The sequence below is a fragment of the Pediculus humanus genome, genomic scaffold (assembly GCF_000006295.1).
Source record: "Pediculus humanus corporis 1103172108249 genomic scaffold, whole genome shotgun sequence".
Lineage (NCBI taxonomy): Eukaryota > Metazoa > Arthropoda > Insecta > Psocodea > Pediculidae > Pediculus > Pediculus humanus.
In genome coordinates, this window is record NW_002987818.1 from 87519 (window position 1) to 101940 (window position 14422).

A 14422-nucleotide genomic window follows, 5' to 3' on the forward strand; every position below is an offset into this window, starting at 1 on the left:
AGTAATTAGCAAATTTAAATTATTTTGCAAAAGTTATTAAAACAGAGTCCTTGGATTAATTTGAAAATGATTTTATTTTATAAGATTATTAGTATATGAGAAAAATATAAATCAATTTTAAAAAAAATTTAATTTTTTATGTAACAAAGAAAATATTTTAACATTAAATAATTGTGCCCATGATTTATTATTATTATTTTTTTTCATAAATAAAATTTGAATTTAAAAATAAAATATAAAAAAAAAAAAAAAAAACTAAAATTAACATTAGTTTATTTTTAAAAATTATCTTATAACGTAGACATTTTAATTAATAATATTTTAATAAAGCATATTTCAATTTAAAAAAAATTAAATTAATTTTTTTTTTTATATTTTTAAATTTCCTTGTTTTTTTTTTTTCAAAATAAAAATAAAAATAAATAAATAAACGGCATCTAAATAATTGGTAGGAATAAATTAAGGTAAAAAAAAAACTCGAGGGAATGAAATAACGCCATCTCGAAATATATACGCATTAAATATATTATAATAACATTATCAAACATTAGGATTATTGTTGTTATTGTTTATAACATCACCGTACTTACTAACATTTTTTTTTTTTTATATTTAAATATTTCATTTAGTAATGAAATAAGCATATTGTAAATATATATATATATAGTTTGCTTTAACTGTACAAATAATCGAATAAGAAAACAATTCTAAAATTTTACATAAAAAAAAAAAAAAAAAAATTACATCACAGAGCATTATTATGTAAGATCCATTTTTTAATATTGTGATCAAATTGATGTGATATCCATTGTTCTTGAAGCAACTGATACCGTTCCGGACAAAGGTATAAAGGTTTTCCTCGCCTGAAAAATTTATAATATTTTATTTCAAATGAAATTACCAAAAAGCTTTATCACCGTATTAAAAACACATTGTTTTCATTTTTACTTAATATAAAAATTTTTTTATCGAGAGAGAGAGAGAGAGAGAGAGAGAGAGTACTCAATATCTTACTCTTAAAAAAAAAAAAATTATACAATTATAAACAAAAAAACAGTGAAAGAGAGAGTTAAAGTGAACTTTGTTCGTTTTAATTTACATTAATATTCGGAATTTTTATGAGGGATACAAACATGTATTACATATGTATCTTATAAATATTTAAAATTTAAAATTATTCTTACTTTAAATCCCTGTCTTCTTCACCAAAACTATCCAAATAAATGGAGCCCCAATTACAAGCCCTCATTCCACGAACTACAACGATATAAGCCGATGAAACAGATAAAAAAACTCCTGTCCCGGCTCCACAATCCAACGAGTGCTAAAAAATAACAAAATATTTTTTATTAATAAATCACATTCAAAACAAAAAAAAAAAAAGTTCATAATTTGATTTAAAATTTACCTGGACTGCTTCATGTTTGTTTTCAATTTTGCAACAATCTTCTTTTTGGCAGACAAGAGTACCACATAATAAACATATACTAGCTTCCCGGGGAATACTATGGCAATTACCACATTGTTTTTTATGATAATACTCAAATATTCTGTCATAATGGTGAGGAAGAGTTAATAGTTTTGGTGGATACCAATTAATGTGAAGTTTCGATAAAAAATTTCGAGCAGATCTCTTTACAAAAAAAAAAAAAAGAAAAAAATTCTCATTTTACTTTTTTGTTTCATATTTTATAATAATATTATACGACTGAATGCATTTAAATTACTTACTTGTGATCTTTCAATATAAACAGACAATTCCCGAAACCACATCCTTGGAACAACCAAACCTGGCTCCGGAAAACTAAGTCCTACTGTTGCATTAAATTTGGACCAATCCATACCTTCAGTTACGAGTTCCAAAAAATAAACTAGCCTAACAAATTCTGTTGATTCAGTCCTAAAAAAAAAAAAAAACAAATTTAATGATCATGTTATGTTTTTTTTATCTCAAAAACAAATTTAAAAAAAAATTTTTTTTTTTATACCTAATTTCAGGTATTTCTTCATTGTATAAATGATGTCTTAAAAGAGTTGCTATTCTCAAATATGGCAAGCATAAAGATTGAACTTTTTCTTCAATAGCTTGACTGTTAGCAAAAGTATTTTTTTCCACGCTCGAACTTCCTCCAGAGTCAATATATAATGAAGTACCTTCTAATTGACTAATAACAAAATTGAGCCCCATATCTACAGATTTTAATTCGGAACTGCAACGTTTTATAACGTTTGTAATAAAAATATTTTTTTTTTTTTGTTAAAAACAATGATTATTATAATGAAAATAATAAATAATAATTAATGAATTTATGAATTAATTTTACCATAAGTCTGACATTGAACTTCTCCTACTTTCCCTTTCCATATCAGTCATATTTACAGTAATTTGAGATAATATTTGAAAATATAACAGATTATATAAGCATTTAACTATACAACTAAAATAACCTAAAAAAAAAAAAAAATAAATTTATAAAAATTTCCCTTTTAAATTTGTCAACAAAAAGAAACTTTCAAATATTTTGGATTACTAACTTTGGTCTAAATTTATTGGTAAAAAAAGTAAAAATTGTATTAATAAAGCGATTGGATCTCGAAGAAGCAAAGGTACTTCTTTTTCAACATTAGCAAGCTGAGTTTCACTGCTTTCCACGGGTATTTGCGTTAAATGCTGCCAAGTAAGCCATACAGGCCATTGCGCTAAAATTCTCCCATGAACAGCCAACACGTGTAAAAGCGGGACTGAAATAGTTTTTTAAAATTATTAATAATCAATCTTTCTTTGTAAATATAAAAGTATTATTTTAAAATTTAAACCTACCAATACAAGACCGTTTTGGAGATAAAGACTCAACTGGTTTAATTAAAAGAGATCCTCCTTTTTGAACTATTTCGATCTCTAAATTTGTTCTTGCAATTGATGAAACAAATAAAAAAAGGCTCTGAGGACTCGGATGATCTGTTTTTTGTTTAAATCTACAAAATTTAAAAAAAAAAAAATTTTTTTAATATAAATAATTGTAAAAACAAAAAAAAAAAGAAAAATTTAGTATGATTGATTTTTTACCTTAGGTGTGTACATTTGGTCATATCTTCCATGCTTTTTCCCATTGCTTCTAAAAGGTCCGACGACTCCGGCCTTACCGCATAATTTTTAAGAAGGTTTGTTATAAATAAAATTTGATTAGATAAATTTTGAGGCCTTGCTCTGACAACAGAAGTTATTTCTCCCAACTCTGGTACCAAAGGTAAAGCACTATTTGCCAATCGTCGACATAACGGACAAGAATATTCGCGCCTTAAAAGAAAAAAAAATAAGAAGGTCAATATATAGAGATAAAGATATACGGTATAGAGTACTCGGAAAAACATTAAATAAAATTACTTATCAACAGCAAGAGACGGATGTCGTTCCTGATCTCTTAAATACTGACAATAAGATTTTAAACAAGACATATGAGCATGATGACCACATGTTTGAACATAAACTCCTCCCTCCCAGCCTAAATTTACGGACAAAAGCCAAGAATTCTGAAAACATAAGGAATAAGTTTAATTGATAACGATTTTACATTAAACAAAAAAAAAAAAAAAAAAAAAAAAAAAAAAAAGAAAAGAAAAAATGAACTTACCGAATCAAATTCTCTATTTAATTCAAATATTTTACTATCAAAATCATTAGCTCGAGAATTTTCTTTAATAGAAATTTTTTTGTCTTCATCAGACGTAGGCAGTGTTTCGTTAACATCACTTTTACGCTGAAATCCTAAGACACTTGAACCTTGAACTAACACAATTAACCTAAAATATAAATATAAAAATTAATTTTTTTTTATCGTTTTTTGTTATTCAAATGGATCATTAAAAGATTTACCCCATAGGATTATCCTTTGTTGATGGAGCTGTTTGATTACATATTACACAATGGTATTCGAGTTGAACTTGAGCTGTGTTTTCACCATTCCATTCCATACTTTCATAATCCTCTTCTGAAAAATTCATTAAAAAATTTCAAATTATTATTATTATTATTAAAATAAAAGAAACTGTCTTGACAACTTATGATGATGATGATGATAATAATAATTAACAAGAATATCAAAGAGGCACAATAAATAAAATTTTCACTGGAGTGTCTGTGAATGTCTTGGGAAAAATGAATAATTAAAGGTTTGGCTAAAATATATATATGTATATAGTAAAATATTGATAATTATTATTACTTGTTTCAGTAGCTTTTTTCATAAACTGTTCTTGTTTTCTGGCAAATTCTTCAATTAATTGTTGCTGCCTTTTTTTTGCCCTACGTTTTCTTTCTTCCCTTTCTTTTGTTTCATTAGAATTTTCTTCAGCTCTTTTCATCCACAGCCTCTTTTTTGTTTCCAATATAAAATCCCTAAAATATTTTTAATTAAAAAAATTAATTTGAAATTTTTCAATTATGATTTTTTAAATTGCTTCTTAAAAAGCTTTATAATTATTTCATTTCATGCATACCTGCATATTTCATCTAGACTAGCGATTCGATCTAATATTTTGGCAACGAAGAAAGCTCCATCTCCAATTCGTGAATCCAACAAGCCTTCGGAAGTTTGCTGTCCAACAACATATGAGTCAGGTGTTCCAGATAACTGGGAATGAAGTTTGAGCAAAAGGGATATTATACTTTCGTTGACGTGCAGAAAAACTTGAGGTAAAGAATTCTCCGAATTGTATTTTAACTCCTCAGAGTCAGACTAAAAATATAATCATCAAATATTTCTTATCAGTCATTAATAAGAAATTACTGGTGTACGAAAATAAATAAATAATAAAATCTTTCTTTTTTAAATTAAAACTTTCACGAGAATAAAAAATTCAATTAATTTAAATTTAATTATTGATTTTTTTTTTTTTTTACCCCCGTTAGCACATTATTTCCTAACGACGTGGACGCCGTTTGGTTTACTTGAACCATTTGAGAATTGTAGCTTTGACTGGTGCTCGGTAAATCGGAGGAATGACCTGAGACCGAAGTGTTGTGCCCCATTTTCTTGTATGATATCACGTTTATGGTTCGAGAACAAAAATTGTCGCGACTAGCTTCCTGCAATTAAATTATTATTATTATTATTATTATTATTATTGATTTTCAATAGTTTTATTTTACATATTGTTTTATAATATAGTCACAGTAATACCTGATTCTGAGAAACATCACCATATGGTTTTTCTTCGGTCCGATCCGATTTTGATTCCGGTTCATGAATGAATACCAAATTGTGAATTACCGTTCGCAAATTGTGAGCCAACCAATCTTGTTCGTAGAATGAAGTCAAATCATTATCTTTAACCTCGTATCTGTTACAACATTCTGTCTGGCACAACTAAAAAAAAATCGAACGAAATTATTTTATTTTACAAACGATTGTAATAATTTAACATTTATAAGTAAAAGTTTTTTTGTTATATATATATTTAAAAAAAAAAGTAAAACCTCGAATTCTGAAGACGGAGGACTTGAAATAATTGCCATTTCTAGCAAATATAAAGCCAGTGCTAAAGTATGTTCTGATATATTACGGCGGTCCACAGCTTTATACAAGATACAAAAAATTGTAGCATGAAAAATACGTGATTGTAAAACTTTCCTAGGATCTTCATAAGCTTCTCCACAAGGCACTGGAGGTCTTAAAGGTGGCCATATATTCCCAGTATTAGATGATGAATTTCCATTGTGAGAACTGTTGTTAGCTTCAGAAGTGCTAATGCTTGAATAAAATGAATACATAAAGCAATTGAATAAGATATAGACAGACATATTATTAGAAAAATCGTTTGCTGATATTTAAAAAAAATTAGAAAAACAAAAACTGTATTGTGCTCACTAGTCAGTAAAACGATCCATTGAAGTTTGAAAATCTTTTCTTTGCACCGCTCTGAGAAGTACATGAATGGGATCGTATAATTCTTCCCAAACATGTGGTTTTGGTCTGTACATTCCTTGCCTCATTTTGCTGGGAGCTGTGTAATCTGCTATTTCGGCAAGCAAATCATCAAAGTCTCCAGTCTGTCCAGATCCACATCTTTCGGGCATTAATTCTATCAACTGAGAATGAGTTTTATCCCCCATGCACAACAATGTCACCATTTCTAGCTTTGTTACCCAGTTATCACTAACACCTAAAAATATTTTTTTTAAAAACTCGAATCAAAAAAAAGTTGGTGTTATAAAGCAAAGACAAAGAATTATAAAAAAATTTCTCATTGAACTATACCTAAATTAGATCTTATGTGTACCAAAATAGCTAAAAATGTAAGGCAACTTTCAAGCATGGCAGGAGCGAATTCATAATCGACAAATGAATACGTTTTTCCATAAGGTACAATAGACAAAGCTTCTATCACTCGAAAACTATTGAAAATAATAAATAATTAATATGTATTGTAGAACCATTTACTTTATAAATAAAATTTTTATAGTTAATTTTTTTTAAAAAAAATTTTGTTAAAATTTAAGTCTATAAATTGTTTTAAACTTTCATTTTATAGTAATTTTTTATCGATTCAATTAAAAAAAGTCACACGCTCTTAATTTTAATATTAAAAGAAAAAAAAATAGAGTCAATAATTTTACAATTTTTGACTATTACTGAGATTTACAATCGCAAGTTAGATTTTGATATTTTGATTTCAAAAATAATGTTTCAATCACTACTCTTTCGGTGGAGAAGTTATACAAAACTTTTTAAAAAAATTTAAGCTCGAAATTAAGAATTATAAATCAAAAAACAAAAATTGCACAAAAAAAAACAATAAATAAAAAAATTTGAAGCGATTATGTCTAAGATAAAAGTAAAAATGGTGAAAGCTTACGCTTTTAATACATCCATAAAAAATTTTTCTGGATCAATTTGTGTGGCACACACTTGCAAAAGATAAAGATCTTCATCAACCATTGAATTACAAAAATTGCACTGAATATAAGTCATCATTTGACCTCTTATTTGCAAACCGTTCCGGACCCACATACCATTCAATATTTCATAAAATGCAACCTGAATTTATATTTAAAAAAAAAAAAAAAAAATTATGCAAAATATAAAATAACAAAAATAATAATTGACTGTATTAATTAATAATGATTGATAATAAAGTTTTGACAATTACCTGTAATCTGAGAGGATGCTGATACACTAACTCTAAAAGATAAAGAGGTGGAAGCATTTGTTTTAGAGTTACTCCTTGGCATTTTACAGCCTGATTCATCAAAATTGCCAAATAACGATGAAGAGGGAGATGAAATGAAACTTGCCTATGATCAGTCTGAAAATATTATTGTTTGCATTTGAATAAAATATTAATACATATTAAATGTAATATGAAAATTATAAAAACAAATTAAGGTTACCATAACTGGTTGAGTAAAATTTATTGCATCAAACCAGTCTTGTAAAGCAGAAATACACCCATTGAGAATATTTTTTGTCAAGTGTAATGTAGAGCTATCTTTTAAATGAGAAACTAAAGCCCACAAAGGATATGCGGACCCTTCCAGCTCAACCGAAAATGCAGCATAATAAGCGGATGGCTCAAATTCAACGTGTTGATATAATTCTCTTCTATTTACATTCATTCCTAAAACAAAATAATATTGTTATTTAATTTTGTCTTATCGGTATAAAATTTGAATAAAAAACTGGTTAAAATATTTATAAACCTTGAAACATTGATAAAAAGTTAAACCACATTTCCAACAGACTGCTGTCACTCATAAATTTATGTGCAACTGGTTGATGAGATAATATATTGTTTAAATCTGACACCAAAGGCCAATAACAATGCTCTTTCATGACGTCCTGGCTACAGTCAACGACCAAATGAAAATTTTTCGCAGGATCTACGGTAATATTAAAACGAAATTTTTACATATAAAAAAAAAAAAAAAAAAGAAACATTGATTTTACACGCTCAATTTACCATGTAGGGTGTTGGGAATTAATATTTTTGCCATCATAAATTTTAAACTAATAACCATTACGTGCAACAAATTTAATTCATTCGTCATTTTCAAAGCGAGATTTTCATTACTAAAAAGTTGAACTGATACATGAACTACTCTGTTAGAAAGAGTATCGGGCGTAGTACTTTTTTCTAGCATCATAGGCACTCTGCTGTAATGCAGTACAAAAGCTCGAGTCAGAGGCTCCTAAAAATACAAAACATTTTTATTATACAATTATTCATCCATCCATTTTAAAATATTAAAAAAATTAAGTAAATATTCATATTTCATACCTTATATTCTAAATCCGGTAGCATATTTAACAAGAGACATACGACTTGTTGAGGAAATTCAAATTTTAATGTCCAAAACATAAGTTCCTCTAAAAAGTTATTATGAACTAAATGTTCTTGAAGAGCCGGACAATTTTTAAATTCATCAGGAAATTCAGGGTTAGGAAGCGATTGCAGAGCTTGATGATACAGTTGAGTACTGGTCACGACAGAATCTGAAAATTCTGGATCAGAGCTAGGGTGTGGCAAGTCTGTTAATTCTTTGTAAATCTGAAAAAAAAAAAAAAAAAAATGAAAAATTTTGAAATAAAATTAAAATATTGCTTCATTTAATTTTTTTATATGTGAATTACGTATTAAAAATTTTTTGTTTAATTTCTAAGTTTTGTCGTAAAATGTCATTAAACGTCACATAAAATGCTTGCACTTTTAATTTTTTTAACAGAACAATCAATTTAGAGTAAGTACCAATAATTTAGAAAAATACAATTTATTTTAATCAAAATATAACACTACTCTCAACTAAATAAAGTAACTTTTATATATCGTCTTAAATACTAAGTAAATTTTGTTTAATTTTGTTTTTCTTGTTTTTTTTTTTAATAAGTTTCTTTCCTCATATTTTAATTGACTGAACTGAAAAATTCAAGGTAAAATACAAAGGCCGTAACACGAAAAAAAAAAAAAAAAGAACCTGCTACCTTAAAACCATACTTACTCTATTTCTTTTGAAAATGATTTCGAACATTTATATTTGCTTAGAAAATAATATTACAGTAGTAACAACCAATCAAAAGTAAATATTAAAATAAATTTTGAAATTTTTTTAAATATTAAAACTTAATATGAAAAAAAATACTACATTGCTATTAAGTTCTTCAATTAAAAAGATCAATGATAAAAGTACATATACTAATTTTCCATTTAAACTTGCTAATTTTTTTATTTATGAAGTACAAAACATTTATTTCACTATACCTGGGGATCAATTAAAGCTGTAGTCATAACCCTTCTCATGGCAGCTCCCATTGAAGAAAAATCATGCAACATTGCAAGAAACGCATCAGCATCTCCCATATCATTTCTTCTTGAATTACTATTTTCTCTCATGTGTTGAACTAATCTCAAAACAAGTCTAGGCATGATTGCATTGGGAAGGCACATCAAATGATCAGGAGCACTAGGAGGTTGGGACTGCTTGGCTCCATGTCGACCACAAAATCTAACAAAATTATTTTAATTAAAAACAAAAATAAATGATAATAAATGATGATTACAGAACACTACTTGTCAGTTATTTATGACACAAATAAAAAATGGATACAAAAAAAAGATGAAAAATAAAAAACTAAAATTAACAATAAAGTTTAAAATGTTTAAAAAAAAAAAAAAACATTCATCACTGTAGAAAATAAAAATGAACTTTTACTGTGAACAAAAAAAATTTGTATTACCCTGACTCTTTCATAACTGAGATGTCTCCACAGTCACAAGCACCTCCTGCTTGACTTCTGAACATATTAAAATCGTGTCCATCATGATTTCCATTTCGAAAACATTCAGCACATAAACTCATACATGGACTAATTCTGCATGTTCTACATCTGTATGCAACAAAATTAGCAGTCCAAACTAATCCACAAATTGTAGCATTATCATATTGTTTGACTAAAACAAATACAATTTACATTTTAAAATACAATTTATCAGTTATTTTTTAAATATTGAATATACTTATTAATTTATTTTAATATTTTTCTTGTTTTTAAATGTGTAATAGTTTCTTAAATTGATTCTTAAATATTTTACAATTGTTTAAAGAATAAATAAAAAAAACCAAAAATAAAATTTATTTTATACATTGTTTGAACTAAATTTTTAAAAAAATACTATCGTCTTACGAATCTTACTGAAATAGGTACAGTAAGGTAAAATTTTATATGAATATATGATTTAAATTAAATGTTTATTAACTTTTGAACTTTGTGTTCATTTATTTTACACTAAAAAACTGTTTTACTGTAAAAACAAATAATTAGAAAACTTATTGATAATAATCTCATTTGTTTATTTTTAATATAACTTTAATAAATAAAGGTACGTAAAAATCATTATTTCAATCTTTTTTTTTTTTTGTTTTTTTTTTTTTTTATAATTTCTACAAAACTTATGTTAAACAAATATTTTAATTTTAAAAAGAAAATAACTTGATAATATATAATCAAAATAATCAAAAACACCATTTCAAAAAAAGAATTGATGACATGTTAAATGTTCCCATAAAAAATAAGAAAATTTTGACTTACCTTCATTTGCAAATTCTTCAGGAGTTTGACCACCTGCCATAAGCCATCTACACCAGTCAATAGTTTCTGAATCATTAATATCCTTGACTGGGTCCAATAATCGATTCAAAAAATTTTTCAGAGAATCCGGTGAAGATTTAAATGCTGCAGTTGCACTTCTCTTACTTTTTTTTATCAAGTTGTGCTGTGTTGACTTCATAATTTCTTTTTTTCAAGTATGCCTGACTTCACAAATTTTACCACATGATCATGATTTTGAATGCAATAACTGGAAAATAAGTTGACTTATAAAAAATTCCCAGCACAAAAAATAATTTACAATACACATTTAATGAACCATTTCTATTCATTTTTTTTGACTTATAAAAAAATAAAAATTGCGTTTAACGTTTATATGCACACACACACACACACACACACAAATATATACGTATATAAATATGTGTACATGATTTTTAAAATTCAACACAAAAAATGTTAACTTTTACCATAGGTATTTATAATTACAGATTGTATGTTGTGATTGATAAAGTATTTATAATTATTTAATTAGTTTTAATTTTTTTTAAATTTATTTATAAATATTACACCGAATTTTTTTTTTTTTCATTCAGCCTTAACTAATGATAATAGCACGTTTGAAAACTATTTACCACCATTTATCATATCTCAGAATAATAAAAACCCGTAACCTTCGTCAATCAATATAGCAATTTTTACAAAAAAAAATCGTAATTGGAAAAAGCATCAGAGCTAAGATCTAATGTTAATTTACTTTTTTAAAAAAGTTATGAAATACCGTGCTAAAAATTACTTAATAGACATATGTTTTAAATAATTTTAGCAACAAAGAGTAACTTACACTGTATTTTTTTCATTGATATGAAAAATTTGCTTTTAACTTGATTTTTTTTTTTAGAGTTGAAAATTAATATATTTTATTAAGTGTTTAAACGTTTAATTTTCAACCTGAGAAATTCAGGGTGAATCAAATTTGACCTTAAAATAAATTCTTAGAAGTAATACCTTAAATTACAGTAAACGCCATTTTAAGACTTAATATGGCCGAGTAATGGAGGTGGAAAGCTGCCTCCGTAGTATAGACAAATCGTACCTGATTATCATTAGAATCAAAATTTTTTTTTTTATTAAATTTTTTATTTTTTTTTTATAATTATATATATTATCAGAGTTGATTTTATTTTTATTTATAAATTTTTATAAAAAATATCAGATGTTTATTTCTTTGTTTTTTTTTTTTTTTTTTTTTTAGTATGCTATGATATTTACATTTAAAAAAATTATTTGATTCTTCAAAAGTGAATTTTAGTAAATTTTTTATGAACTCGTTATTTATTAATCGAACGATATCTATCACGTTTATTATTATTTCCCATGGCTTTTATTATTCTTGAGTTTTTGAATTTTTTTTAGATTTTAAAATTTTTGTTCAGATGATTTAAAGTATGTTATTGTTATCATGCATCTTATTTTTATTTGAAGATGTTCTAGGGTCAATTGGAGATAATTCTTTTTTTTATATTAATTGTGTTCAGTATTGTGATTATAAATTTTGTCACTCAGGTATGTCGTAAAAAATTTAATAAAAATAACTCAACACTTGTCAAAGTATTACAATTTATTTTTATTTTTAAAAATATTTTTAGGTAAACAAAAAGTACATCACCGCGCTTTAAAAAATTTTGAATATTCTTTATGGTCATGCATTGAAAATTGTGAGTATGAATGCCAATGGAAAACTGTTGAATCTTTTCAAAAAAGAAATTGGCCAATACCACAATTTAGAGGAAAATGGCCATTTATAAGGCTGTTTGGGTTTCAAGAGCCAGCTTCAGTTTTTTTCTCTGTTCTTAATTTTATTACAGTACTAAAATTAATTCTGTTATTTAGAAAAAAAGTATCTAATTCTGCTCCTTACTATTATATATGGAATTTGTTTGGTTTGGTAAGATATTATTTTATTAAAATTGCATCCAATTTAAAATATAGAAATGCCCCTTTTTTTTTTTGTAACATAATTATTTTTGTAAGGATGTTTACTAATTAGTGTTCAAAATTACTTAAATGAAAGCGATAAGCCCGAAATAAGGTTAAGAGTATTCATATCCTTTTCCATATTGTACATGTAATAACTCATATAACACTCTTTATGAAGAAAAATATTATATTTTTTAAAGAGAATTTGCAGAAATTATAGGTTGTTTTTATTAGACTGATTATTAATTAAAGTATTCATTCTTCTCAAACCCTCAGGGTATTAGTAAAGATGACTTTCTTTCAAAATTTTTTATAGGAACAAAATGATATGCAAGTTCTCTTTGAAGAAATAATCAATTATATGAGGTTTGCATATTATTTAACATTAATTTACTTTTAATCTCACAATAAATAGTAACTAAAGGTTTTGTAATAATAAATTAACAAAATGGTTTAAAAATTACTAAAGCAAAAATCTATCATAAATCTGAAAAGAAAAATAGAAAAAAATGCAACATTACAATGAAATTAATAAATGAACAGCAATCGAAAAAGGTAGCACTGAATAAACGATGATGATGTCAGTTTTGATGTTGATAACTGATAATTTATCAAGTTTGAATGCAAAACACTAATTCCTTCCTAAATCGAAATAATAATTGAAATCCTTCAATAATATTTAAATGAACAAAGAAAGAAAGAAAGAAACTCAATATAATATAAAAATTAAAAATTTTCTTTTTTTTATTCTAAAAGCAGTTCAATTTTATATACAACCTTAAAAAGAAATTATAAATAGTTATTAATAAAATATAAACGCATGTGAAAACAAAAAACAAAAAAAAATAATTTTTTAGATTCAATTAAATTCTTGGTTTTGGTCAACCGTATATCATACGAGAGATGTCGATTTCACAGAAAAAATGGATTATATATCGGCTTTTATTTTGATTATTTATTCTTTTTACGCAATGGGTCTCAGATACATAAGTCCTTCTATAAATAAGAAAACGTTATTATGGTCCATATTTTGCGGTCTTTTCGGTCTAAATCACGTATCATATTTATGGCTTTATAATTTTGATTATGGGTATAACATGCAACTCAGCTGCTTATTAGGTAAATTAATTTTTATAAATGAAAATTTTTCATTTAAAAAAATTGGAAAATATTTACACCATAAGTCAAACATTGTTGTGTGTGTGTGTGTGTGTGTATACACCTCAAATATTATTATCAAATCAATCATGAAATTTTAAATGTTTTATTAAAATTTAGGTGGTCTAACCGTTCTCGGGTGGTTTCTATGGAGTTTTCTTCATTTTCAATCACAATTCTTTGTTTGGAAAATTTTTACGTTTGCTCTTCTAGTCGCAGTAACTACTTTACTAGAGCTTATGGATTTTCCTCCCATTTTATGGTTGTTCGATGCGCACGCCCTCTGGCACGGTACATCAATTATTTGCAATATATTTTTTTTTCTTTTTGTCATAGATGATTGTCGGAATCTACTAAATTACCATTCCCTGGAAAAAACAAATTTATCAGTTAAAAAAAAATAAAACAATCATGTCCCCTTCCCGCTCCTTTAGTCGAGAAAAAAAAAAAAAATTAATAATTTTCTCTGGTATTGTTAAACATAAACAAAGTTAATTAAGGTAATTGTTAAAAGTTTTAACAATGTGTTGTGTTATTACATTAACATGTTATAGCGTATTTTATATATATATATATGTAAATTTTTTTTTGTTTTTTAATGCAATATTTTTAGATATTTTTTATTAAAAAAAAATTAAAAATAAAATATTTTTGTGTACCTGGTATTTCTTTAAAATCATCTA

The 14422-nt window shown here is 25.8% G+C and overlaps 2 protein-coding genes across 2 annotated transcripts; one reads left to right on the top strand and one right to left on the bottom strand.

The window, feature by feature from the left end:
• Positions 1 to 7110: 7110 nt before the first annotated feature.
• Positions 7111 to 10782, bottom strand: Phum_PHUM466990 (ubiquitin ligase E3, putative; the record flags this gene model as incomplete). Its single annotated transcript, XM_002430156.1, has 8 exons — positions 7111 to 7305; positions 7391 to 7617; positions 7700 to 7879; positions 7960 to 8188; positions 8278 to 8547; positions 9256 to 9499; positions 9732 to 9945; positions 10584 to 10782. 8 exons carry the CDS (start codon positions 10780 to 10782, stop codon positions 7111 to 7113), a joined length of 1758 nt encoding a protein of 585 aa, XP_002430201.1.
• Positions 10783 to 12049: 1267 nt separating this feature from the next.
• Positions 12050 to 14079, top strand: Phum_PHUM467000 (uncharacterized protein; the record flags this gene model as incomplete). The annotated part of the gene is made up of 4 exons (XM_002430157.1): positions 12050 to 12167; positions 12251 to 12549; positions 13439 to 13671; positions 13860 to 14079. 4 exons carry the CDS (start codon positions 12050 to 12052, stop codon positions 14077 to 14079), a joined length of 870 nt encoding a protein of 289 aa, XP_002430202.1.
• Between the last annotated feature and the right edge of the window lie 343 nt (positions 14080 to 14422).